The 27777-nt window shown below is 40.0% G+C and overlaps 1 protein-coding gene and 1 long non-coding RNA gene across 15 annotated transcripts in view; one reads left to right on the forward strand and one right to left on the reverse strand.

Moving 5' to 3' along the window:
• Positions 1-13338, reverse strand: part of TCERG1 (transcription elongation regulator 1) — a 59777-nt gene extending 46439 nt beyond the window's left edge. For 8 of the 14 annotated variants that reach the window (XR_014261650.1, XM_082454070.1, XM_082454075.1 and 5 more), the window contains exons 1-5: positions 13225-13338; positions 6642-6867; positions 4271-4423; positions 2781-3222; positions 2351-2470 (exon numbers count right to left, since the gene is read on the reverse strand). Coding sequence is in view for 13 of the 14 variants with exons in the window: in XM_082454070.1 (XP_082310196.1) it covers positions 2351-2470; positions 2781-3222; positions 4271-4423; positions 6642-6867; positions 13225-13283 (1000 nt within the window). In the remaining variant the exon portion in view is untranslated. The remainder of the gene's footprint in view (positions 1-2350; positions 2471-2780; positions 3223-4270; positions 4424-6641; positions 6868-13224) is intronic. The other 6 variants (XM_082454071.1, XM_082454069.1, XM_082454079.1 and 3 more) reach the window with 1 other exon arrangement.
• Positions 8172-26718, forward strand: LOC309657215. Its single transcript, XR_014261711.1, has 3 exons — positions 8172-13206; positions 13453-13560; positions 24861-26718. It is a non-coding gene; the product is annotated as an uncharacterized lncRNA (long non-coding RNA).
• Positions 26719-27777: the final 1059 nt, after the last annotated feature.

Here is a 27777-nt window from a genome sequence, read left to right on the forward strand (position 1 = left end):
TCTTCAGGGGCCCAGGAATGAATTGGTGGTCTAGCATAGACCTAGCCTTAGGGTACAGTATCATATTAATATAATTTTATAACAGTATGAAAAATACAAATTACATGCAACATTTGCCCAGTCCCATACATATACCATTTAGCATTTGTAATCTACTGCAGTGGCTGAAAATATATCAAGTTATTCTTCCCAACTTCCCTGAGGAGGATATCATCAGCATTTTTCACAAACTTGCACAGGATAAAATGAGTTTATGCTCAACTAAGGTTAAAATATAAATTCCTTAATTTTTAGTTCAATTTACCCACAGGTTTACACTGCAGTTCACAGAATTACATTTTTTAAAAAATCATGGTAATAGTATTTAGTAATATTTGCTAAACTCACAATACAAAGTACTGAGTCAGGAAAATAAAATGAGTTACAAAGGCATCAAATTTCAGGGGGAAAGGAACACCAAATGGAGATGGCAAAAAGTATGCACTCAACCTATTCCTCTTGCTGACACAGGATTTTCTGAATCTGATTAGTTGCCATGCGTCATGAGAGAAAAGGGACAAAGGCAACAAAAGAACTACCTGGGAGGCTGGGAGAATGGTAGCTAGGACTTTATAGTAGGTAAATTCCTACTAACTCCATTTGCTAAAATGACTAGTGTAACACTAGACCTCAAAATACACTACTAATCCAGCCTCAGATCTTAACTAAAAAAGACAAGTGACTACCTCTAACAGATGGAGAAACATTAAGACTGATAACACTTCTTGACACTGAATCAAGTGAAATAAAAACAGCTATCAGGAATACTCAGAAAGACAACATCAAAATTGATGTTTAAAGGCAGTAAAAAGAACAAGATTTTGCTATTCTGTTCTTAGAATAAAGGCCTCCCTATCACTGAAGGGTAGTACAAAAAATGAAAAACAGGAATTCTGAATAGAACGGTTGGTAATGACAAGATACCTATGGGCCTACTGATAGACCACTCCGATATGGAAATGGAATACAAAGAGAACAGTTAAAAGTTTTTGGCTACCCATCTCCCTTAAAGCAAAGTACTACTATTTTTCCTTCCGAAGAGGCAGGGAACAAAACAGAAGCAACACAGAGCCTCCACGTAGAACCACACTGCTTTTAATTAATCTCCTTTTCCCATCACCACCACAAGTACCCCATAAAACCTGACTGTTTTCTGCCTTGCCCCACAGGTTTTAGAAGCATTTGCCTATAAAAAGGCAAAGATCCTCAACCAACTAGCTAGTATCACTGTTAATCTGTATTTTCAGAATTCAACTTAGCTACAAGAGTCCTATAAAGCATTATTTACATCTTCCTATTAAGTACATTTTCTCCCAAGCCCTCTAAAAAATATCAAATAGGGCCTTTAAAAAAACTGTCTCCGTATCACATGTACCTTACTTCTTCGGTTACTACTCACGTCAATAAAATAAAATCAAATTTGAATTTAAATTTAGTAGTATGACTAAATTTCTCTCGTGTACGTATTTCTTACAAGGTAATATACACTAATAATTCCCTAGTCCCTGAAGCTACTGGGGGAGGGAAGAGAGACAGCTTTTTTTTTTTTTATTCTCACCCATTATCCAGGTAGCAAAATAATCTAAATTATAATCGCCTTGTAGGGATAACTATGTATCTTCATGCCAGTAGCATAATAAATAATCAAATCAATAAAATTATTTAAATATTTGGGGGCTCAATCTCAGCCTGTAGAAAAAGTAGCAGCATACTTATATCAAAAAACAAAAACAAAAACAAAATAAAACCCAGAACTAGTAGCATAAATATTAATGACAATCTTTTAAGCAAATTAATATTCTTCTCTCCTCATCCCTGAAATCTATTAATTGTCTCTCATATTTATAAAAAAGATGTAACCTTCGGGCCTCTGTGTCTTCATACCTGAAAATTCTCTTACCTTTCGCACTGCTTCTAACACAACTCCACATTTCATCTGCCTGCATCCCATTCTGGGACCCATCTACCTCTAAACAAGATTATTGAAAAGTTCCTAAGTTCTCCTGATTTCAACACTACCCAAAAAACGAATGCCATAAAAATCTTCCAGAATACTGCATTCATATAGACCGCCTAGTGCCTGCCTACCTCACCCATTTGCCTGGTTCTTAAAACTCTTCATAACCTGGTCTCTTATTCAATACATTAACCAATATAAATCCTCCCACCTAACAATTCATAAACTATATTTATCCTCATTTCTTGATCTACGTTTCCCACTACCTGAAACACCTCTCCGAAACTTTGAACCTATTCAAATCCTATCACACATCCTTTATGATAAACCTCAATACCCATGTAGTCCACTCACTTGTCTCTCCGTTTTCTTGAATTCTTATATCTTCTATTTTCGCTGCATAACTTTGCACGCTATTCTCTAATTGTTTCACATGCATTATTCTTGCCTCCTCAATTAGAAAAACTGGAAACTCTGCAAGATAGGGGCAGGGGCCAAGACTTACACTTATTCTGCAAACCCCACATCACCCAGCATTACTGTTGGCCAAGTTGAATAGCTAACTCTATACTTCCCCAGTTTAGCTTCATGAATTTCAACTGAGCAAATAATTTCTTCTACTAATGTAAATTTCTGTTCTTTTTAGCCAGAAGTCTTAATGTCAAAAACATATTTTAAATAACATCAAGGAGAATACCTAAAACACTAGGATCATTTTGGAATGCATTCCCACTTGTCCATTTCTCTAGCCCCTAAATGAAAACACATGCTGACTAGTACTCACTTGATACTGTCTGCGAAACTGAAGAGGCAGTTGTTGTGGTAGAAGTGGTAGAGGATGGGGTTGATGATGACGTTGAAGTGGATACTGCAGGTGCTGGGCTACTGGTCGTAGGGGTGGAAGCTCCCACTGCTTGTGCTTGCACTTGCGCCTGCACCTGGGCCTGGGCCTGGGCCTGGGCCTGGGCCTGGGCCTGGGCCTGAGCCTGTGCCTGTGCCTGCGCCTGCGCCTGCGCCTGTGCCTGGGCCTGCGCTTGAGCTTGAGCTTGAGCTTGAGCTTGAGCTTGAGCCTGTGCCTGTGCCTGTGCCTGTGCCTGTGCCTGTGCCTGGGCCTGAACCTGGGCCTGGGCTGCAAGCATAGGTGTCAGTTCTGACTGCTGAATAACCTTAACTCCGTCTGGCTTGGTCCATGCAGATTCACGTGTCCGAGCATTGTAATAATAAACCTGCAGAGAAAGCAAAATCATCACTATCAAAGAATCTGCCAACTATCATTTATAAACAATAATACAACTATATTTTGTCTTAAACAGTATTAAAAAAAACCTTAGAAAACAGAAAGTACATCAAAGTTGGCTGTTTGTATATGATGAGACTAAAGGTAATTTTTCAGTCCTTTTTTCCTTCCCCCCAGTTTTCTATAATGAGCACACTATATTTTTAACACACACCAAAAAAGGAGAACCAAGGTTATATTTTGTGCACAAAGTTAACATAGCGGGCCTGAGACTGCTATCCTTAGAAAGCCCTGCCCACAATGTTGGTCCTTGGCTGGCATCTGGAAACTTAGATTTCAGGAGGGTTCCCATCATTCCCTAACCGATAAGAATGGCTCATTATGTTTAAACTGTTTATGCAAACAATGCAGTTTATGCTGAATACATGCCTTCCTTCTGGGAGTCTGGAATTTGGTATGTGCCGGGCAGATGGTGCCAGATATGGGACCAGTCCCCAATGAAAACCCTCGACTCCTCAGCTCAGGAGAGCTTTCCCAGCAGACAACACTTCACCTGTGTGTTCACAATGCCATGTCGCAGGAATTAAACACATTCTATATGATTCCACTGAAAGGACTCCAGAAGGCTTGTGCTTGGTTGCTCCAGACTGCAGCCCATGCACCTCTTTCTCTTTGCTGGTTTTGCTTTGTATCTTTTCTCTGTAATTAGTCTTAGCTGCAAATACAACTACATGCTGGGTCCTGTGAGTTCTCCTAGCAAACACTAAACCTGAGGGCTGTTTTGGGGACCCAAAGCACATATTTAAAATACAGGCTTCCAGAATCATAGGCAAACCTATGTAAGTGCTCCAGGCCACCTTATGTCTGTGCATAAGTCCAATCCAGTGAGCCTTTCCAGGAGTCCTGCCCCACCCTGGCTTACCCAAGGCTCATTCTTAATTGGCAAAGATACAGTCACTGATCTCAATCTGCCAGAACTCCTGTTTTACTCTTCTGTTACTAAGAAGTTAACAACCTAAATACATTTTATAATTTACCTTCCCATCTGGAGTTTTATTTTCAACCCATATCTCCTCAGTAGGAGGCAGTGCTGGAGTACCAGGAGCAGTCACAGGAGGCATTCCTGGTGGAAACATCATACCCGGTGGAGGAGGCATGGTTCCCATGGGTGGAGGCATGAAAGGTGGTCTCTGTTAATTCACAAGAAGTAATGTCACTTGTGTTTATCTTTTTTCCTTCAAATTATTACTAAATTCTACCCAAAAGTAAAGCACTATAAGAGAAACTAGTTTTATAGTCAATTCAGATACATTTATCTAGGTTGTGTAAGAGAAGTTTCTCTGTAATAAAAATGATTACTAAACAGACTAGAAAGAAGTACATCAAAATACTAACAATAGTCATCTCTGGGTTATAGCATTATGGGTGAGTTTTGCTTTGTTCTTTATACCTTAACTGCCTATTTCATACATTGGGCACTAGATTACTTTCAAAAGAAAAAAACTGATTCTTATTTACAAATAACATAGCAATAACTAAAAAGGAAAAACCAGATATACCTAACCTTTTGTTCTCTTTTCCTACAAGAAAAAAAAGAATATTAGCTAGGAAAATATTCATCATTTCCTATTTTTCAAATAATAATAATGTAGCTCACCAAAGATGTTAACATCAGTAAGTTTAAAAGATACAATAAAAAAAATTATCCCTTTTACTTATCGGGAAAACAAGAATTTAAATGGTATATATTATAGTTAAAAAAAAAAAACAACTCCTGGAACCATTCATTACTGATTCAACACTATCTCTGATAATTCCTTCGACGACTGCTGACCCAAGCCAAGGTCCTGAACCAAACAATTTAACTGTAACCGCTATATCTTACTCACTAAAGCAGAAAAGAGGTCTGCCATTTTGAAAACAGATTTTGAACAGGGATTAAAAGATTTCCTCTATAATCTACAAGTAACACTAGAATTCAATTATCCAAAGCATCTTAATCTGGATAATGGAATTGACATTATGCTAATAATGTGCAACTGTATTTCATTTTCCTAAAAATGTTTTCTTTTCCATACTCCAGTTTTTCTGGATTCAGCTCGCTGTCTTTCAAGCATCAGCACACAGGCCCATGTTCTATAAAATATCCACCCCAAATATATCTCATGCACCAGGAGCTGGAAATCACTTGCATTTACTATAAAACCACACAATCATCCATCAAGACCAAGAAAAGCATCACAACGTTAGAAAGTATCCCATTATAACATCTGATATACTTCCATTAGAGGGTTACATTAATCCATTACATTTTATAATATTCTGCAAGGACTTTAACTATTAAAGGCACAAATTAGAATAAATTCACATGTAACAAGTTATACCACAGTCAGCAGGTCAAAAAGTTACTTCCTATTCTAATCCTGAAGAAAAACATAAAACCATTTAACAATTTGTTTAAGGGGGGTGGGGGAAGGGGGGGCTGCTCATTACTAGGAAGGCAACAAAATTACTAAGCAAAGTATTAAAACCTGGTGTTTCTTCCATAAATATAACCCTATTGAAACAGAGTTAACATCACTTAAACAGCTCATTATCTCTTTCTATTTTTAGTAAGTTCATTCTTGATTATCCAAGCTAACAGAAAGGAGATGATACTACTGTATTTATTTCCTTTCAGAATGGTACAGGCTGAACAAACTAAGAAAACACAGAAACATACTCAGTCAAAAAGAATATAATCTCAAAAGTAGGTATTTTTGAGAGTTGATACCTTCATAACCTCATTTCAGACAATAACTGGGTCTATTTACACTTAAGAGGGATATATGCCTCAGGTTAAAACACCAGAAAAGTTTTTATTTAAAGAAATCCCACAACAATTCTATTTCTAAAATTGTAAGATAACCGTACTTTTTTTTCTGGGGAAGGAAAAAAATCCAAATATTGTGCTTAAAAAATGTGTTTGTTGTCACTTTCTAGATTCTATACTAGGCAACATTTCTGGGGAGAACTGCTCAGGAATATACATACATATATATTTAAATTTACTTGCAATATGTATCACTGAAAACAAATTTCCCCTACTCTATACATAAGATTTCAAACTTCATTTCCCATAAAGAAGATGGATTACTAAAGACAATTCTCAGAGACGAAGGCAGGTTAGAACTACCTTATTCAATCCTAACTTAACACATACATTTTTCTATCACCATATACATTTCCAGTCTGAATTTCCATACTAATTATTGTTACCAGTGCTTTTACAGCAACACATTAATATAAGGATGTTCTCTTTAGTTCCCATTTTCCTAAAAAACCAAGAACGCAGGTTTTAAAGGCAAAACTCATATATAATATTGACACTAATGCCAACAAAGAAAGAGCTACCTCTATATTCTTTACCTGGAGGTGTGGAGGGCCCATAGGTGGAGGAATCCCTCCTGGAGGAGGCATTGGTGGCATATTAGGATCAAAAGGAGGACGTCCAAATGGGGGCCGAGGTGGTGGAGGAGGGCCTCGCATCATACCAAAAGGTGGAGGAGGTCGCATGAGAGGTGGTGGGCCTCGCATCACTGCATTCGGTGGGGGAGCTGGGCCTCGGAACCTCAAGGCCTGCTGTTGAGCCATCCTGTGTGGGAAAGCCATGAATAAATTTTTCTTTCTCAATGTAACAAAAATGTAACTACTAATCTCTAATTACATCAAATTTTAAAAGCCCTTAAGAGCAAGTACAGTTGGAAAGTCATGTTGTACCACTGCAATAGAGTGCATCAGTAAGAACGATCAATGGACACCAAATCTAGGAGGAAATTTAGATGAGGGAGGTTATTTGGATGGTCTTAAAGTATCTTCCCACATGTTTCTTACAGTTGCAAAGAAGGATGAACAAAACACCTATGCAATAGAGAAACTGACCTAATGTGACTGAGAGGGACACAACATTACCTATTCCAGGCAAGAATGCATAACCTCAATCTAATAAGGAGCTATTCGACAAACACAAAATGAAGAATGTTCTATTAGAAAGGGGGCAGCAGGGAGTATGTTCTTCAGAAATATTGATGTTATACAAAAAAGACAAAGGAAGGCTGTGGAAATGTTCTAGATTAAAGAGGCCAAAGAGACATGACAACACAATACCAACTCTAGACAGGATCCTAAACTAGAGGGAAGAAATGCTATAAAGGACATACTGGATTAATAGACAACACTGGAATACGGACAACAGATTAAAGTATTTTATCAATGCAAATTTACATTGATAACTGTGCTGTAGTTAAGTAAGAGAAGATCTCTATCCTTAGAAAATAAACATTCAAGTATTTAGGGGTAAAGGGCCGTGTGTGTGTGTGTGTGTGTGTGTGTGTGTGTGTGTGTGTGTGTGTGTGTGTGTGTGTGTGTGTGTGTGTCTTACCCTCAAATGGTGTGTGTGTGTGTGTGTCTTACCCTCAAATGGTGTGTGTGTGTGTGTGTGTCTTACCCTCAAATGGTGTGTGTGTGTGTGTGTGTCTTACCCTCAAATGGTGTGTGTGTGTGTGTGTGTCTTACCCTCAAATGGTGTGTGTGTGTGTGTGTGTGTCTTACCCTCAAATGGTGTGTGTGTGTGTGTGTGTCTTACCCTCAAATGGTGTGTGTGTGTGTGTGTGTGTGTCTTACCCTCAAATGGTGTGTGTGTGTGTGTGTGTCTTACCCTCAAATGGTGTGTGTGTGTGTGTGTCTTACCCTCAAATGGTGTGTGTGTGTGTGTGTGTGTGTCTTACCCTCAAATGGTGTGTGTGTGTGTGTGTGTGTCTTACCCTCAAATGGTGTGTGTGTGTGTGTGTCTTACCCTCAAATGGTGTGTGTGTGTGTGTGTGTCTTACCCTCAAATGGTGTGTGTGTGTGTGTGTCTTACCCTCAAATGGGGGGTGTGTGTGTGTGTGTGTGTGTGTGTGTGTGTGTGTGTCTTACCCTCAAACGGCTCAGAGAAAGAGAGAGCATGTATGTGACCAAGCAATAAAGCAGAACAGGTAAAATATTAACACTAAGCGTACTATTTTTGTTTTTGCAACTTTTTGGAAGTTTGAAATTACTTCCAAATACAAGGTTTTTATAGCAGGGGAGGGTAGCAGCTTAAGAGATCATTAGTATTCTCTAACTAAAGGGAAAGCCCTTCTGTACACTGCACCCCACCCCACCCTTCAATCTCTAGCTAAACACCCTACTGTATTTTCTCCATGGCATTCAAGCAGATAAGCAATATCACATAAGATGGCATTATCTATCTCCTAAGTGCTTTTTAAAAAAAATTATTAACTCTAACAAGTGCTTAGTATGTGCCAGGCAGTAACCATAAGCTCTTTTTAAGTTATTTAATCATCATAGCAACCCTGAGATCGATTTTATCAACCTCATTTTACAGATTAAGGCGCACAAAAGTAAAATAACTTGCCCAAGGCCACACAGCTGGTTCAGTGGTAAAGCCAGAATTCAAACACAGGTGAATGGCTCTTAAACGCTATACCATGCTTTCTATCTAAGCCCCTTTTGAGCAAGAATTGTTTGTCCTGTTCACCTTTATATCCCCAGCACATAGTTATGCCTGCCCATAGTAAGGCTCAATAAGTATTTGCTGAATGTACCATTGAACACCTAGGTAATACTGTATCTTACAAATAGAGTATATAGAATCTTAATAAAATCTTTACTATAATTTGCCAGTCAATTTACTGAGCACCTATCACAGTCTTCCAAGTAGCTACGATAATCTCTCCATTATACATGAAATTTACATTTCAGTGCTCAAGAGATGATTAACAATTATATTCCTCATGTACATTTGATGGTAATCATTCTTATACTCTCGCCTCACCAGGCTCTTCCAACTTTCCTACATTTTTCAATCCTGTACTTAAGACTACCCCTCTAAATTTTCCACATCGTAATTCAATTCTGACACAAAAAATCCTAATAAAGAACCAATTTGCCTTCTAGGAGAGCACTAGGATTGTAAACACATCCAGAACTACTATACCAAATATATTTCGCCAAATATGCAAATGATCCTACACTCAATGTTAGAAGGTATGAGTTTAAAAGTGATTGCAAAAAGAATAATCAGTCTTTTTCAAATTATATGCACTCCCAAAAGACAGATGGTCACTGTTATTGAAGCAATGTCTTAACCTTTGGGGCAGGAAAAAACTTAACCACCAAGGAAAGCTATTCCATTTCAGCCTTCAGTTAATAATGTATCTTAATCTTAGATTTCCTGAATCTGCTTCTTCCTTTTCAAAAAATCTACACTATTTCTCTTTAGAATTTCACACTTCCTAGTTATAACTTGAAGTTAAGCATTTTAGGTTCTAAAACCATGAAGAGTCAAATCAGGGCTCTGCCTTTTGTTGTCAGGCTGTTCACATGTTTTCTGAGCCTGAATATACTCAGATGTAAATGAGCGGGGGGGAATAGAAATAAAACCTCTCTCTGTTCAATGAGATAATCCCCATGAAACATTTAGGATAGTACCTGGTACACAGTAAACTATTTTAACTATCATTACTTTCATTCCCCCACAAAATCTAGCATAGTGCTGTACCTGAAAAGCACTTGGTGGCCAATCTGACTAGATGGCTTTCAAAGTCCGCCATGAAAATGGCGGCAAAATTCACATAATTTCCTCTATCGACAGCCTCAAGTTGCCATTTTCTGATGTCAGATATGTATAGCACATGTGCTGAGCTCTTTATATACACTGCTTCATCACTACAACCTCACCAGACCTGCACTGAGGATTAAATGAGCTAATAAAGAACTTGGAACAGCACCCAGCACATAAGTATTAGCTACTATTGCTGTTGCTGTAACATCAGTATAGTATTAGTAAAATACTAATAATTTAGTAAAACACTAAAATTACTGTTAAATGGTATTAATATTAGTAGTGTTAACTATTACTATTACTATAATTATTATTAGCAGGCTCTATATAACCTGGCCCTTGCTGACCTCTCTACAGACTCTAGTCTTTCTGATAAACTACTTGATTACCCTGAAGCCTCTGCAGTTGTTCCCTCTGCCTGGCATGCTTTTCCCCAGATCTTTATATAACTGACTCACTCTTCAGTCTCAGCTCAAAGTTCACCTTAAACTCCTTTCTCACCCTAGTCTCTCCCAGCCCCTCTCTATTTCATCACCCAATTTGAGTTTACAATTATGATAAATGCTATGAAAAAAAATCTCACTTATCTGTTTACTTTTGTATTATCTCTACCCACTAGTACATAGTTTCTCCTTATTATAGTGATGCATCCCAGTGTCCAGGATGGTAGTGTTCAATTATTGTTTTAATAATGATAGTGAACCCTGGGTACTTCCTATATACCTGGTACGGTTTTAGGGACATTATTTGTACTAAGTCTTTCAATCCTAACAACAACCCAATGAGATAAGTTTGGCACCATTTTTACAGAGGAAACTATGGCACAGAAAAAGAACTTGTTTATGGTAGTTAGTCAGTGGTAACACCAACATATTCTTATCCCCATTATACAGCTGAGGAAATTTAGACTGCAAGTACCTTGTCATAAGTCATAAAGCATTAATAAGTAAATAAAGGCCCTGGGTAAAGGATCTATACAAATATAACTCTAAATCTTAATGGCCCTCAACCATAAAGGAATAGAAAGGCATTTGGAACTCCAAATAAATTCTGTCTATTGTAGGTTATTTGCATTCCTACCACTTTCAATCTTTAGGAAAACAGAAGCCTACTTGCATGAACAGAGACACAAAAAATTTTTTTTACAAAAACAAATGTATTTCCTTAGAAGTACTAAATCCAGATATGCAATCTTCCCAATGGTGAAGACAAGTCTGCAAATACTTTAATATAACAGGAAGAGCAAAAATTTTTTAAATGCTGATATATGGCAGGCAAATTAAAAGGAAGACTAAGTGAGGAGACCTAGGTTCTAATCCAGACCCTGCCAATACCTCGGTGACCCTGTGTAAGTCTCTTCACACTTGCAGGCTGATTTCCTCATTTGATGTGGTTAGTTTGGAATTTAGATCAATCTTAATTAGCATGGAAGGTCCCTGAGGAAAAAGGTTTTTAGTCTGGTTCCAGACTCTACTGCCAGCACCTAGGTCAGTGACTCTCACACTGCACACACTTAATAAATGTGGGTCCACTAAATGGACCATCTCTAAATCTCCTCTATTCATTTATTTACAATATATATACACTGAACACCTTATTCGTCAGGCCTTATGATAGTGACACACCATGACATGCATTCAGAATACAAATACAAAAATTAAGCCCCAATTTCTGCCATCAGAGGCCACAAAAACAACTAATTTCTCTTAAACCATGACAAATGTTAAAATAAAAGTCTACAATATGCTCTGGAAGGAACTTCCAACCCAACAGGCTAAGGTATAAAACATTTCCAACAGAACACACCTAATTTAAAGCCCTATTCAAATCAGTTTTGCAACAATGTCTAGACTACTACTAACGAAGTCTAAAAGGCTACTCATTGTAAAACTGAAGAAAAATACTCTCTAAAATGCAAAGTAATGTTCCCAAATAAACCTGTAAGACTAGTAATCTTCTCTTAAGATCAGAATCAGGAATGAACCTTTCATCACTAACACTGAACGACCCTGGCAATGCACTTTGATCACTCATTACTGAAGTGTACACGTGGGGTTTAAAGGATTTGAGATACATCCCTGAAATAAGACTTTATTCCTGCCAAAGTAAGAATTTTTGTGACCATTCAGAATCTAAAAGACATGACTTTTTCTTTTTCCCTGAAAACCTGAGTAACAATACCCGTTTTCCTTATACAATTTCATCTGGTGCTCTAGACAATACCAGAGTCCTCATAACTTATTCTGCGCTTTTTCATTCTCAAAGACTGACACTGGCACAATTCAGAATGGGAGCTGAACATCTGACATGACATTTTTCCCACCCAGAAACATTAAAAAAAAAAAAAAAAAGTATCAAATACACGTAAAGCTCAGTACCTCGTCTTCCTTAAAAACCACTGACTAAAGATTTTTCTCTCCAAGACACTTAATTACAAATTCCAAAGGCAGGGAAAAACCAGGGCAAGAAAGGTCACTGCCATCCTTAGGGCGATGGCGTGAGCAGACAAACAGAAGGGAGAGGAATGGAAGACTGCACCGAGCCTGGCTGCCTGGGTTCAAGCCACTTCCTGGAGCCACGATTCCACCAAACCGAGCCGGTTCTACTTCCCCAACCTCTACGAGGCTCAGTTTCCTCACCTGTAAGATGGGCAAATCACTTAACTGAAGATGGCTCTTGCACTGGGGCCTGCAAAATAAGAACAGCAACTACTCCAAAGGATGGGTGTGAGGATCACAAGAGACAAGTCGAAGGAAAGGGTCCTCTGGCCCCTGGAAGCACCTAACAAACGGCTGCTGCTATTGTTACTACTCACAAATACGGGATAAGAAACCAAAGGATAAGAGAAAGGAAGGCCGCACGAACTTAATGAAAAGCAAGCACTGTGGGGAAGAAGGAACAGGGCAGACGTGGGGACCCCAAAGGGCGGCGGAAGGCGTGGAGAAGGCCGAGCCGGGGAGTTGCCTGCGGCGTGGAAGGCTTCCGGGAGGAAAACTGGGCCCGCGCCGGCGTCGCGCCGGGAGCAAGGCTGAGGCGGCCCGCGCCTGAGGCGGGGCCCCAAAGCGGGAACGCCGGGTCCGGCCCAAGGACCGCAGACCGCGAAGGGCGCCGGGGCCCCGCGAAAACCGCAGGAAGCGCCCCGAGAACGTGCAGGAGGCCGCGACCCAGCCCCGGCCCGGCTCCCTCATTCAAGCCGCCTTCCCTTCCCCCTTCTGCAATCCCATGCGGTCCTGTCCCCCAGTCGCCGCGCGTCTTCGGCCCACCCTCCATCCCGGCCCTCCGCGCGGCGGGCCGAGCCCCTGAGACGCCGGAGCGCCAAGATGTAAGGTAGAGCAGCGCCCTTACCTGAGCTCCCCCGGGTTGAATCGCTCACCGTCCCCCCCGTCCCCGCCACGCTCCGCCATTACAGAGGGCCGCGTTCTTCCACCCGCCGCCTCAGCGTCCCCTATTGGCCGGGCGGATCGTCAATCTCGCGCGAGAGAGGCGGAGATAGCAGAGATCTGTGAAATGACTGGTCAGACTTTCCATCAATCCTCGAGCTGAGGATGGTATCTGCCTTATTATTGGTGAAAGGGCCCGCCGACTTTGAAAGCGGTATGGAGACAGCCAGTTGATTGGTCGCTCGGAGGCTTTATGGGAAACGAGACTTCAGCAACGGGGAACTGCCGGCGCCCTCTCGCGGTAAGTGAAACTGGGTCCTCCCACGTACTGCTCGGCCTGCGGTAGCCACGTGTCTGCCGGCTTCCAGAAAAGTCAGTTGTGGAGCCATATTGGCCTCATACTGGACATATTGGCTCGGGCCGAGACCATGTCCATTGCGTGAGCCAATCAAAAATCGATCTGGGTCGCCGGTAAGCCAGTCACAGAGTTGCTGTGGAAATGAGCTGTTTCCCCGCTTTTCAGAATCAGGAGTCTTAAGGCACCACCGGATTATACACGTGTTATTAAATAATATATTACTAACTACAAGAATACCTCAAATTGTATTAAATAATTAGTCGCAGGCTAAGAAGTGTTGTAAGTTGCTGTATTAAGTAAGTTGTGGGAGGCAAGCCTCGGCAATATACAGTTTAAACCATCTGTCCTTCAATTTCAAAATACACTTGTCTGAAATTAGCATACCCTGATACCCAGAAGGAATTCTGAATATTCATTTATCTTTTTATTAAAGAAAAAAAAAAAAAACTTTAGGCACTGGAGTTTCAAAGTCACGATGAAGATGATTTCTACCATTAAGGAACTCAAAATATTAAACTAATAATAGATATATTTTACTCAGACTTAAGCATATATACCAAGCACTGTCCTAATTACTTTCCATGTATTATCTGTTTTAGGCCTCATAAAAAGGCCTTATTAAGAGGTGAGTACTGTGAATAGCCAGTTTATAGATGAGACCGAGGCAGAGAGAAGTTAAGTAACTTGTCCAAGTTTACACAGCTAATAAATGGCAGAGCCTGGCTTTAAACCTGAGACAGTATGTCAGCAAAGCCCCATTGCTAAACACCGTGATCCAAGAAAAACTGAAAACATACATGTACACAAAAACTTGTACAAAAATATTCATAGCAGCATTATTCACAATAGCCAAAAAGTCCAAACAACTGGTGAATCAATTTAAAAATATGGTATATTTATACAAAGGGATATTATTCAGCCATAAAAAATAATTAAGTACTGATACATGCTGCAACATGAATGAACCTTGAAAACGTTATGCTAGGTGAAAGAAGCCAGACACCAAAGGCTACATATCATATTGAGGCAGGAGATAGGTGGGCCCCCCCGCAGGGTAAGCAATTGAAGTTTCTGTCCACAGGGAACGAACTCCAGTTGCTTACGCTGGGCAGGGTGGGTGGCCAACTATGTCCTGCCTCAATCTTGGCTGATAGAGTCGTGTCCTCGTGGTAGTTTACAATCATTTATGTGGGGTATTTCTTACGGGTTTTCTTTGGCCAATCATTTTGATTTGCCTGGTTCAGAGTCCGTATTTGGTATATCTCAGGATCCTCCCACGTGTGTGTGCGCATCTCTCAGTCAAGATGGATTCCAGCGAAGAGGCCTATGGGTAGACTTGACATCATTCCCCTTTTGACCTCCAAGGAGCTTTCTAGTCGGGAAGGTCTCCTTGACTTCAAGAATGAGAAATATGTGGTCTCTTATCTTTTATCTGGGCAGGGCCCAGCCTCCTCTCTCAATTGTCCTGCTGTTGATATTTTGGAGTTTCTGTTCACAGGGAATGAACTCCAATTGCTAACCCTGGGGGGGCCCATCTACCTCCTGCCTCAATATGATTCCATTTAATGAAATATCCAGAATAGGCAAATCCATAGAGATGGAAAGTAGATTTCCAGGATGGGGGTGGGGAGTGACTGCTAATGGGTATGGGATTTCTTTTTCGATGATAAAAATATTCTAAAATTAGATAGTGGTGATGATTGCACAATTTGGTGAATATACTAAAACCTGTTGAGGGCTTCCCTGGTAGCGCAGTGGTTGAGAATCTGCCTGCCAATGCAGGGGACACGGGTTCGAGCCCTGGTCTGGGAAGATCCCATATGCCGCGGAGCAACTGGGCCCGTGAGCCACAACTACTGAGCCTGCGCGTCTGGAGCCTGTGCTCCGCAACAAGAGAGGCCGCGACAGTGAGAGGCCCGCGCACCGTGATGAAGAGTGGCCCCCGCTTGCCGCAACTAGAGAAAGCCCTCGCACAGAAACGAAGACCCAATACAGCCAAAAATAAAATTAATTAATTAATTAAAAAAAAAAACCTGTTGAATTGTACACTTTAAAGAGTGAATTTTATTGTATGTGAATTACAGTATTTCAATAAGTACCCTGCTATACTGAATACCAGTTAAATATTCAAAATCAGCTAAGTATGATAAAATGTGATAAAGGCTGAACACAGTTCTGACCATGATCGTTCGGAAGAAGGAAAGTATGGTTAAAATTTCACTAAATACGTAACATTTGAACAAACTGGAGCTTGAATGAGAGTGAATGGTTAGATCCCTTTTTCAACATCAGCATGCATCTCCAAGTCCTGGCAAACTATTCCAAAAATAATACTTATATAGATGGCTCAAGACAGACTAATCCCCACTGCTGGAAAACAAAACAAAACAAAAAACAAAAAAAACCCACCTCAAAATGGATACCTTACAGAAAGATAGTCACTGGCATATAATAAAAGATGACAACAAACTGTCAGTTTGAATGGATGGAAGAATGCCTTGTGGGGCAGACATATATACATATGTAGATGTAGCACACATGTTAGATGTAGATATAGAGATAGATAGATAGATATAAAATCATTTCATTTCGTCACTACTATAGTTTACTCACATAAACATGTCCTTGAAATTCAGGTATTTTGCACTCAATAGTTATTAAAAACATAATGCAAATATGAGCTGTGTCTTCAGTGAACCATTTTATTAAATCAATGTAAAAAAAGAATTAAAGAAACTCAGTGAATCTTTTAAGAAACCAAATAGACTTCCTGTAGTCAAAGCTTGATAACTCTTAAGATACTACAGATGGGCATAGCTGTACAGAACAAAAAAACAAATACCATCTTTGCCCAATTGGCAGCAACTGAGGTATAGATCCTAACATTTAGTATATCAAAGTGAACTGAAGAGGCAGTGTTGGCTCACAACTGATTAATACCATCAGGGCTCTAAGTCTTTGTTATGAAGTCACTCTTCAGAAGTGACTCTTGAGAAGTGTTTCCAATGCTGAGTCAGTTTTTTTTTCTTAATAACTACCATTTTTGAACACTTATCTTAAGCCCATGGTAGGTACTTTCCATACACTATTTTTAATCCCCTGCAGGGCAGGCATATTGTCCCCATTTTACATATGGGGACACTGAGGCTCAGGGGTAAGACTCACCCAAGGTTGTATTGATAGAATCTGCTTCTGAGTTCACTCACATGATTGTTGGCATGTGTCACTTCCTTGTGGGTTGTTAGACTGAGGACATACCACATGGGTCTCTTCACGGGGCTGATGACAACATGGCAGTTTGCTTCTCCCAGCATGAGCAATCTAAGAAAGAAAGAGAGAGAGACAGAGAGAGAATACCCAAGATGGAAGCCACAGACATTTTGTAACCTAATATTAGCAGTGAAATTCCATCACTTCTGCCCATACTCTATTCATTAAAGCAAGTCAATACATCCAGCCCACAATCAAGGGGAGTGGATTGCACAAGAGCTGAATACCAGGAGGTGGTATCACTGGGGGCCATCTCACCTACCACACTTCCTTTCAGGTCTCAACTTACACAATTACTTCCTCCAGGAAGCATTCTTCAGAGAGAAAATCTGACCGCTAGCCACCCCCATCTAGGTAATTTCCCCTATCATATTCTCCTATAGCACACAAGATGCCTTTGTAACATTCCAAGCTCTTGTTACTACCTATTGTAACATTGAGCATTATGTGTATAATGTGTTTTACATATTTTACGTTATTTCTTTTCCTGTCAACTCACTTTATTCTTTTTAATTCTGAAGTATTTTAAAGTAAATTATAAACATCATGACATTCCATCCCTCACTACATCAGTATTTATCTCTTTTAAAAAATTCCAGTTTTCTATATATCAAAAATAACATTTTCACTTCTAACAAAATTAGCAGTAATACCAAATCCATATTCAAATTTCCCCAACTGTCCCTAAAATGTCCTTTTCAACTGGTTGGTTCTGATCAAATCAGGATCCAATTCAGAACCATGCAATGCATATGGTTGCTATGTTACTTAAGAACCTTTTAACCTAGAACAGTCCGTTTTTTCATGACACTGACTTGCTGAAGATCCCAGGCCAGTTCCACCTTTTGGATCTGTCTGATTGATTCCTCTAACCCTTGTATTTTTTATAAGTTGGAAGTTAGATCTGAAGACTTGATCAGATATAAATTGAACATTTTTATCAAGAGGACTTCATAAGTAGTACTGTGTATTTCAGTTACATCATACCAGGAGACACATGAATATCTAAATTTCCCACCCTTAATCACTGACATTGGGTTAAGGTTATGACAGCTCAATCCTTACATTGTAATCAGAATGTTATCTGCACTATTAATAATTCCTTTTGGACAACAGTAATAAACCAAGACCATCTCCAGCAAAACTGAACAAATGGTCACCCTACCTATCCACCATGAACCTAATGGTTTAATGATTTTATCTTTTCCTGAATCAATACTTTCCTTAGGGCTAGCAAAATAATGATTTTCTAATTACATGTTACTTTCTACATTTACTAGCTAACAATTCTTCTGTAAATTAGAGATTTCCTTCAACAACAGGGGCTATTGCCCCCAAATACAGTTTCTATGCTAAAAGTGGATAAATGCTTAGTTCTTTCCCTTTATTTATCAACTTTCAAAATAAAATGATGGTTTGATAGTCATCTCAACTGGGGACAGATTCTTTTTTCTGACTTCTTTAAGTATTATTACAGACTCACGGGTTTTCAGTTATTCAATCCGTTTCAATTAGCTACAATCAATAATCATTTTTGATGCTAGAATTTTCATACATTATCCATTTTCTTTTCACAACAGTCATCTAAGTAAGGTAACATCACTGTCTCTTTTACATATCAAGAAACTGAGACAAAGAGAAGTTAGGTAACTAAGAAATTTACTAAGGTGGCTCAGATAGTAACTTCTATGTGCAGCTGAATACAGACTCCAAGAGAGTAGGAATGCATTCATGTTTTTTAATCAGGTTCTCCTGAATATACCTCAGTGCCAGTTAATAAATAAGTCAATGCGCAAATTAGTTAATGATTATCATTTCTAGTTGACACCAAAAAAAAAATTCTAATACGTACTGAAGACTTTCGGATAAAATAATATCTGGGATTAGCTTCAAAATAAACAAGAATGAGGAGCAGCAAGGTCAGGGAGAGAATGTGAGGGGAGGGCAGCAGGTTATAGATGAAACAAGGTTGACTATACCTTGATAACTGTTGAAGCTGGATGATGGGGAGATGAGGGTTTATGATACTATCCTCTCTACTTTTTAAATATTGAAATCGTCCATTCATAGAGAAAATATTCTAAGCCCTTGAAACATTCAACTATAGGAAGCTGCCTAAAAGTATTTAAACTGATACACAGCAAAATGTGTCTTCTTACATTGTTAGTTTTTAGTTGGACAATCGATGAGAAAGTAAAGGAGATGATATGATGTACCCCAACACACGTAAAGAGTAAAAACATCTTCATAAGGGAGATTAAGGTGACAAAAATCTCATGTTTGACTTCTTAAAAATTGAGATATAATTAACTCATGTTTGACCTTTTGTTGGAAAGCCAACAATGCTGTATGCTTTTTTTTTTTAATGCCAAAACTTATAGAAAATCTGATGACTACAAAAGGAAGGGGAAAAGAAACTTGTGAATCTGTCTTCTAGAAGAAAAGATATCCTCAAGAGAAGAACTTATCCAAGTTGACCAAACTGAGGAGCCAGATAAAAAGACACCAGGTCACAAAACACACTGCGGTACAAATAGATATCCATTTAAAACCTTGTTTTTAAATAAACATGAAAGGAATGAGGAAAACAGAAAATTACCATTAGGACACCACGGTAATCATTGCTGCAGGCAAGGTCTACTGATGAGTGCTAAAATTAGTGGGTGAAACTTTAAGGAGCAACAGGATATTGCATTACTCCAACTATCTCCACCCCAAATTTATAAAACACTGTGGCGGTTTTAACATATGTCCATAAGTTCTTTGACAGTCCTCCCTTCAGAAGGTGGAGTTAAGTCCCCTCTCCTTGAGTGTAAGTTAGACTTAGTGACCACCAGATACAGCTTACATTTGCAGTGGAGAAACCCAACAGACATCATCTTAACCAAGTGATGGAGATTAACATCTTCAGTGACAGCATGCACCCCTAATATGACATGATGAGAAGGGCTCTTCACCTCTGTGCTATTCTAACGCAAAATCTGTAACCTCCATCTAAACTCGAGGAAACATTAAACAAGCTCAAATTGAAGAACATTTTACAAAACACCTGATCACTACTCTTCAAAAGTGGCTAAGTCATGAAAGACAGGTAAAGACAGAGAAACTGTTTAAGGCAACAAAGGAAACATGACAACTAACTGCGATGTGGGATCTTGGCCTGCATCCTGGAACCGAAAAAGGACACTAGCGGGAAAAGCCATGGAAATCTGAATACAGTGTGTAGTTTAGTTAGTATTGTACCTCTTAGGTTTGTTTGTTTGTTTTATTTTTGCCTGTGCTGGGTCTTCATTGCTGCGTGTGGGCTTTCTCTAGTTGCTGCGAGCAGGGGCTACTCTTCATTGCGGTGCGCAGGCTTCTCATTGCGGTGGCTTCTCTTGTTGCGGAGCACAGGCTCTAGGTGCATGGGCTTCAGTAGTTGTGGTATGCGGGCTCAGTAGTTGTGGCACGTGGGCTCAGTAGTTGTGGCTCGCGGGCTCTAGAATGCAGGCTCAGTAGTTGTGGCGCATGGGCTTAGCTGCTCCGCAGCTTGTGGGATCTTTGTGGACCAGGGCTCAAACCTGCGTCCCCTGCACTGGCAGGCAGATTCTTAACCACTGTGCCACCAGGGAAGTCCCCTGTACCTCTTAGTTTTGATAAATGTGCCATGGTTATGTTGACACCAAGGGAAGCTGGGTGCAGAGGATTTTGGTATTAACTTTGCAACTCTTCTGTAAATCCAAAATTATTTCAAAATAAAAAGTTTTTAAAATACGTTTTCAGCTTCCAGATAGCTAACTCTCAATGATGCCAATTGCAGAGGGTGGAAACCACAGCCATATTGTGATATATGCCTTATTATCCATCTATAAAATGAGAGGGTTGGACAAGATGCTGATCCAATGATCAGGGCAAGCAGTGCACAGAAATGTCCCTAGAAAAGGCTCAGTTACCTGAGTGCCAAGAGAGCACCCAAGGTACCCTTGACCTTGGGAAATACGTGTGGTTAAGGATTGTACTCCTAGCTTTACAGTTCTCCAAATCGATTTTCTTGGCAAAATAAGACTAGAACCAGGGACTTCCCTGGTGGCACAGTGGTTAAGAATCCACCTGCCAATGCAGGGGACACAGGTTCAATCCCTCATCCGGGAAGATCCCACATGCTGCGAAGCAACTAAACCCATGCACCACAACTACTGAGCCTGCGCTCTACAGCCCACAAGCCACAACTACTGAGCCCATGCACCACAACTACTGAGCCTGCGCTCTACAGCCCACAAGCCACAACTACTGAGCCCATGTACCACAACTACTGAAGCCTGCGCACCTAGAGCCCGTGCCCCGCAACAAGAGAAGCCACCACAATGAGAAGCCCGCACACCGCAACGAAGAGTAGCCCGTGCTCGCCACAACTAGAGAAAGCCAGCACGCAGCGACGAAGACCCAACACAGCCAATAATAAATAAATAAATATATTTTAAAAAAAAAAAAAACACTAGAACCAAAGATCCATTTCAATAAACCAGAATGCCAATTTATTTACAGAGAATTACACCTGTCAGGTGAGCCAGACGTTCCTATCCTCTCTGTGGGCAGATTTACAGAGCAAGCAAAATTATCAGAAAGCAGCTCAATGTGATTGGACCAGAACAAGGGCAGTAAGTTATTTGATTTGAATCTTTAATGGGATTGGGTCATGATAATCTGAAAATTCACTGTTCCAAATAGAGATATACTTTCCACTTAGAGCATCTTTGCCTACTCTTGCATTGGGGAACTCCCCGTCCCACCCAAGAGCCTCTTCCTTGTATATATAGCTAAGCTTACTTCTCTAGCTAATAGGAAATTTAAAAAGAGGTGTGTTCTTTTCTGTTCCGCTCTATAGGAAGCAAACAGAAAGGAAGTCATTTTTATTATTAACATCATTGGCTGATTCAGTCAACAAACAATAAATAATTAGTGAGCTCATGAACTTGCAGTCCTTTAAGATAATTTCATGGGCCTCCTGGGATCTGCAAGCCACAGAGTAGAGTACAGTACTCTGCGATGACCATCTATGTTTTGTTTCCACAATTTTTTCCCAATAGAATACCATATAATTATTTAGGCTTCTACTTATTAAATGATAATCACATTCCCTAGGATTACCCTCATTTGGATTTGTCCTAGAATAATCAACCACTCATTTGCAATCTCTTGGTTTATTAACATAAATGACTATACCTAAGCCCATTGTATTATATATGCATTTTACTGGTTTAACTCAAAGAAACTCTGGATTTGTTCCAAAATACTCAATGACACATTTCTAATCTCTTGGTTCATTAATATAAACTGTTAATCAAACGCATTGTTTAAAGTAACTGCTATTTATCTTACTAAATTGGTGAGGCATTTCTCTTTCCTTCTTCTAGCAACAACAATTACGTCTTTTGGGGTTCATTCCAGCTCTAAAATCATACTATTAAAATTTTTCTGTTTTTCAAAATTAAAACAACATCATCTCAGGAATCCTCACATAATGGTTATTTTTTTAATTAGGAAGTTAAGGATTTTGTTTATTTTAAGAGGTGTTATGATTGAAAGCTGTGAAAGGACAGCTCTAAAAGATAACATTATTTTTAAAAGACTTTAATTAGCTAGCTAAAACAACAAGTACTTTCCCTACACATAGTAAAATGAATGGGTGTACTGTCTTAGACAGTGTGTCCCTAAAGCAATCCTGGGACCCAGGGGAAAGTGTTCAAGTTGGCTAAAGAACATTCTTAGTCTTTATTTTTTTTCATAAAAGTAATATTTAAGACTCTATTATAATGCAATTGTTTTAAATACTGTCATACACAATTTCCCCAAATTGCCACCTTGCGAAGTTGCAAAAGCAGTTAATTGGAAAGCTAAAAAGAATCTTTGAGATCATCTAGTCCAACATTCTTTGCACAAATTTGATGAGGAAGCAGAGACCCTGAGAGTTTGATTATTAACTTTCTTACAGTCACATATCCAGTTAGTGGCAAAAACAGGACTAGAACCCAAGTCTTGACAACATTGTGCTTCCTCAGTTCAATTTGAAAGCTCTGTCTCTTAAAATTTACAAAACTCAACATCTGTAGTGTATCATTAAGCACCACACCAGTCTCAGGACAAAGTAAAGTAATAATTTGTTATTGCTGTAGCAATAACTCCATCTTAGAAGTTACATGAACTCCTCTCCATTACAAAAACATATCAGACCAAGTGTTCTAATTTTGAATTCAGAAGATAATTCATTTGTCCATTTGGCAAACATTTGATGAACACTTACTGTGCGCCAGGAACTATCACAGTTGCTAAAGAAATGGGTCGCTGTCCATGGAGTACACAGCCTAGAAGAGGAAGTAGATAAACCAAATCATAGCCATGGCAAATGACTAGTGTTGACTAAGTGATTACCACATGCAAGCATTTTACATGGAACTTCCCAGCTAAGTCCTCATGACAATCATATGTGGCAACAATTTATCCCCACTTCACGGATGAGGTAACTGAGAATTAGAAAGGTTCATTGAGGGCTTCCCTGGTGAGGCAGTGGTTAAGAATCCGCCTGCCAATGCAGGGGACATGGGTTCGAGCCCTGGTCCGGGAAGATCCCACATGCCGCGGAGCAACTAAGCCCGTGCACCACAACTACTGAGCCTGCGCGCCACAACTACTGAAGCCTGCAAGCCTAGAGCCCGCGCTCCGCAACAAGAGAAGCCACGGCAATGAGAAGCCCGTGCACTGCAACAAAGAGTAGCCCCTGCTCTCCACAACTAGAGAAAGCTCGCACTCAGCAACGAAGACCCAATGCAGCCAAAAATAAATAGATAGATAGATAAATAAAATTTTTTAAAAAAAGAAAGGTTCATTGAGTTGCCCAAACTCATACAGTTTAAGTGGTGTAGTCAGGCAATTCCACACTATTGCATTTGCCCTGAATCTTTATGCCATACTGCTGGGAATTCAGGCAGAAACACAGAAGCAGGGGCTCTGATTGGAGGGAAAGTCCACTGTGAAGATGGAAACTGAGGAAGCAAACAAGGACCAGGAAAGGATGCATTAAGGGATAGCATTTCGGGAGCAATTTTAGGAACTAAAGCACTGATGTACCGGGGAGTGGCAGGAGATGAACTAGAAAGGTGGGTGAGGTTATATTTATTCCATAGGTAATACGTTTTTATTCAGGGGTTTCAAGTAGGGAAGTGACAGGATCAGATTTGCTGACTACAGTCAGTATGATGAGTTAGAATAAAGCAAGTTTGCAACAGTAGAAATTGTTGTGATTGACCGTAATGAGACTTTGAGCTAAGACAATGACAGCAAGACTGGAGAAGAGGGGACAGGTTCAGGAGCTTTTTTTTTTTTTCCCCAATTAGAAGTTATATATATATATATGTATATAACTTTTCAGAAATATATTTTGTAAAACAGGATGGAATCACCTGTAATTAAACAAGGAGGTTGCAGGTGTAATATCAAAAAAGAAGACTTTAGAAACTTTTAGCGATTTGTCCATTTTTCTGCAAACTTTTTTGTGGGTAGCCCTTGCTTGAAATATCGGCGTATTCCATTTGGAACATACTTCTATTCTCTTTCTTCCACTCAGGTGGAAGCAAAGTGAGGGGTTTTTTTTGTTTTTTCCTTTTTCTTTTTTTTTTTTTGCCGCAACCTGTGCGTCTTGAGGGATCTCAGTTCCCGGACCAGGGATTGAACCCTGGCCACCGCAGTGAAAGTGCCGAATCCTAACCACTAGACCACCAGGGAACTCCCGAGGGTTCTTAAATCTCAATGAGATTATGATGATTGTTGAAATGCAAAATGGTCAGTTATACAAGCCTCAGCCCCCAAAGATCTGCGTTGCTGAAGCTAATGGCTAAGTGAAGACAATTTAAGAGAAGGGAAGGCAGCAAAGTGACACATGTTGAAGGAAAATGACTAGCTTTCATACCTAATCTGTTACTTCACACCTTATCTCAAAGGCCATGCCAACAGTCTCCCTTCGCCGGCGCTGTTTTCCGCCAGCCCTCTTTCATGCCTGACCTCGTGAGATGCACGTGTGCTCCACCTCCTCTGGGGCACCTCACCTGACAGATTGCTGGTTCCCGCACTGCCCCAGAGCAGGAGCTATTTAAAAGGTAGAATCAACAAAACTAGGTGAGTGATTGGATTTGAGTGTGGGACAGGTGGGGAATTTTAGGCCACATTAAGATTTCTAACTGGGGCAGCCTGGGTTACATAGGGATAACTTCTCCAACCTTAAAGATCAAGTATATAGTTATAGTCACAGACATAAATTCTAAATAGACTTGCTGGGTTTGGACTCTCTTTATCATATTCAAATTTCCTTGTTAACCAGATACTGTAGGATTTTTAGAACGAAACAGAACGGAGGAATGTGGAAATTAAATAGTTTACCCACAGCCGAGTCACTTGCATCAGAACATCAAAACTTCATGAGATTTGAATTACGAAGTTTCCAGAACTAACATGAAAGGTCACAGGTCCCTTTATGCAGAAGAACTTGTTAGGCTAAAGTAATCATACTAAAAAGTAAATAATAAAGCAAATCACTTTTAGTGGAATTCACTATTAGTGAAATGACACATTCATTCATAGCCTTTCTAACTTGTACAGTTCTACACTTGTAAATGGAAACAGTATAATGAGACCCAGCTCCTGCCCTCAAGGAGCTTATGGTCTAGTTGAGGAAGACTAAGAAGCAAAAACTGCAGCACAGATGATAAAATTTCCAACAGGGATTAGCTCAGATGCTGGGAAGCCCAGCAGAGGGTAAGGAGACCCAGCCCTGTGGGCAGTGGCCCCTCCTCCCTGAGGTCAGGCCAGCTCCCCTGTAGGAAGCATGTGATTGTATTAGGCACAGACAATGTGGTGGGCATTTCAGGTAGCAGCAAAGCATGGGATGGAAGAAGGACATTTTGACTCACCCCACCATTTTGTTCCAGGGGATGTTTCAATGCTGCAATACCAAGAAGTAAGCAAGCAATATCCAAGGACTGCTGCAGCTTCTCTGTCACAGGTTGCCTGGGTTTGAATCCTGGATCTGCCTTTTACCTGCTGCATAATTTGGGACAATTTATTTCCACTCTTTGTGCCAAAGTTTCCCCATCTTAAAATGGAAATAATAATAATAATTGTATCTCCGCAGAGTTTCTGTGGGGGTTAAATGAATGTAAGCCCATTTAAAGTGTTTAGAACAGGGCTCATAGTAAGTGCTCAATAAACATTAGCTATTACCATTTCTATAAGTATAATATTTTTTCTTATTATTTGACCTCCTCTTGCTGTCTTTATCTCTCATGTCTGAATCTTTCTCTCTGTTTTACCTGGCTCTCTCTGTTGCATAATCTGCTCTCAATTTTCTCACAGGTTAGCTAAGTAATAAATACAAACTATTAGTCTGGTGTCCAATTCATAATGGATATTTCTGGTAAAAATAACCAATACAAATTGAAACTGAAAGTAGCTATCATTGCATTGTAGTAAAATGTGATATTGACTAAAAATTGACTGAAGATCAAATCTTAAAGTGCAAATCTGCAAAATTTGAGCCAGGAAAGTTGAGCCTGGTAGAAATAACAGTCATTGAAGAAACTTCACACAACTGTATAACAATTGGTAAAATTTGATGCAGACAGAACTGCTGGGTGACTCAAATCTTCACTCTGAAATTTAAATGAAGAACTAATTCTGTCAGAAATAACTTTAGGGACTTCCCTGGTAGAGCAGTGGTTAAAAATCCACCTGCCAATGCAGGGGACACGGGTTCAATCCCTTGCCCGGGAAGATCCCACATGCCGCGGAGCAACTAAGCCCATGCGCCACAACTACTGAGCCTGCGTGCCGCAACTACTGAGCCTGCACTCTAGAGCCCGCAAGCCACAACTACTGAAGCCCACGTGCCTAGAGCCCACGCTCCGCAACAAGAGAAGCCACCACAGTGAGAAGCCCATGAACCACAATGAAGAGTAGCCCCCGCTCGCAGCAACTAGAGAAAACCTGTGCACAGCAATGAAGACCTGATGCAGCCAAAAATAAATAAATAATTTTTTTTAAAAAGAAACTTTAGTAAATAAAAAAACTAATAGCAAAAAATGAAAAAATACTGTCTAATACAGAAAACTGATCCAGAAAAGTATTGGTGTTTGGGGGGAGGATTATTTATTGGGGTTTATGATTTATTGGACTTTGATCCTGAAAATGCTTTCTCAATGAACATGTAACAGTGTTGGTATAATTTTGATTCAATGTCAAAAATGCCATTAGGGTCCAAAAAATTAGGGTCAGGATGGGGGTATGGATCAAGGGGTGTATGTGTGTGTGTGTTTGTGTGCACAAGTGTGTAGAAGTTAGGGAAAAACAAAAGGCAGCATGGCCTCAGAAATGGAGCGGCATGTAGATTATCCCCCATGCTATTAGTAATCTCCTGTTAACCTAATTGATGGGCCAGAGACAGAGTAGTGCACAGACTTCAGGATCAGGCAGACTTGGGTTAAGAAAGGGTTCCATCACTCACTAGCTGTCACCCTGCAAAAGTCACCACCTCCCCAAGCCTCAGCCTCCTCATCTGAAAGCAAGAATGGCAATAGTACTCACCTCATAAGGTTATCATGAGGACCCCCTGAGACAATGCCCCTGGCAGGTACCTGGCTTTCCGTCTGCCCTTGGAAGAGATGTTAGCCACCATTACTTGTTACTGTTCTACTTTTTCAGTGCGTCTGTACTCCCGGAAGTTACTCATCCAGCTGGCAGCCAGCTAGATGAATAACTTCTTCTGAATAGGGTCTTCATATCATATTTCTTTACCCACCCTCCCCAGCCCAGTTTCCAGGACCCCAACACAATGCCATGCTTATCATATGATCCCAGTGATTTTTA

This window comes from Balaenoptera physalus (genome assembly GCF_965194825.1).
Source record: "Balaenoptera physalus genome assembly, chromosome: 3".
In the NCBI taxonomy this organism is placed as follows: Eukaryota; Metazoa; Chordata; class Mammalia; order Artiodactyla; family Balaenopteridae; genus Balaenoptera; species Balaenoptera physalus.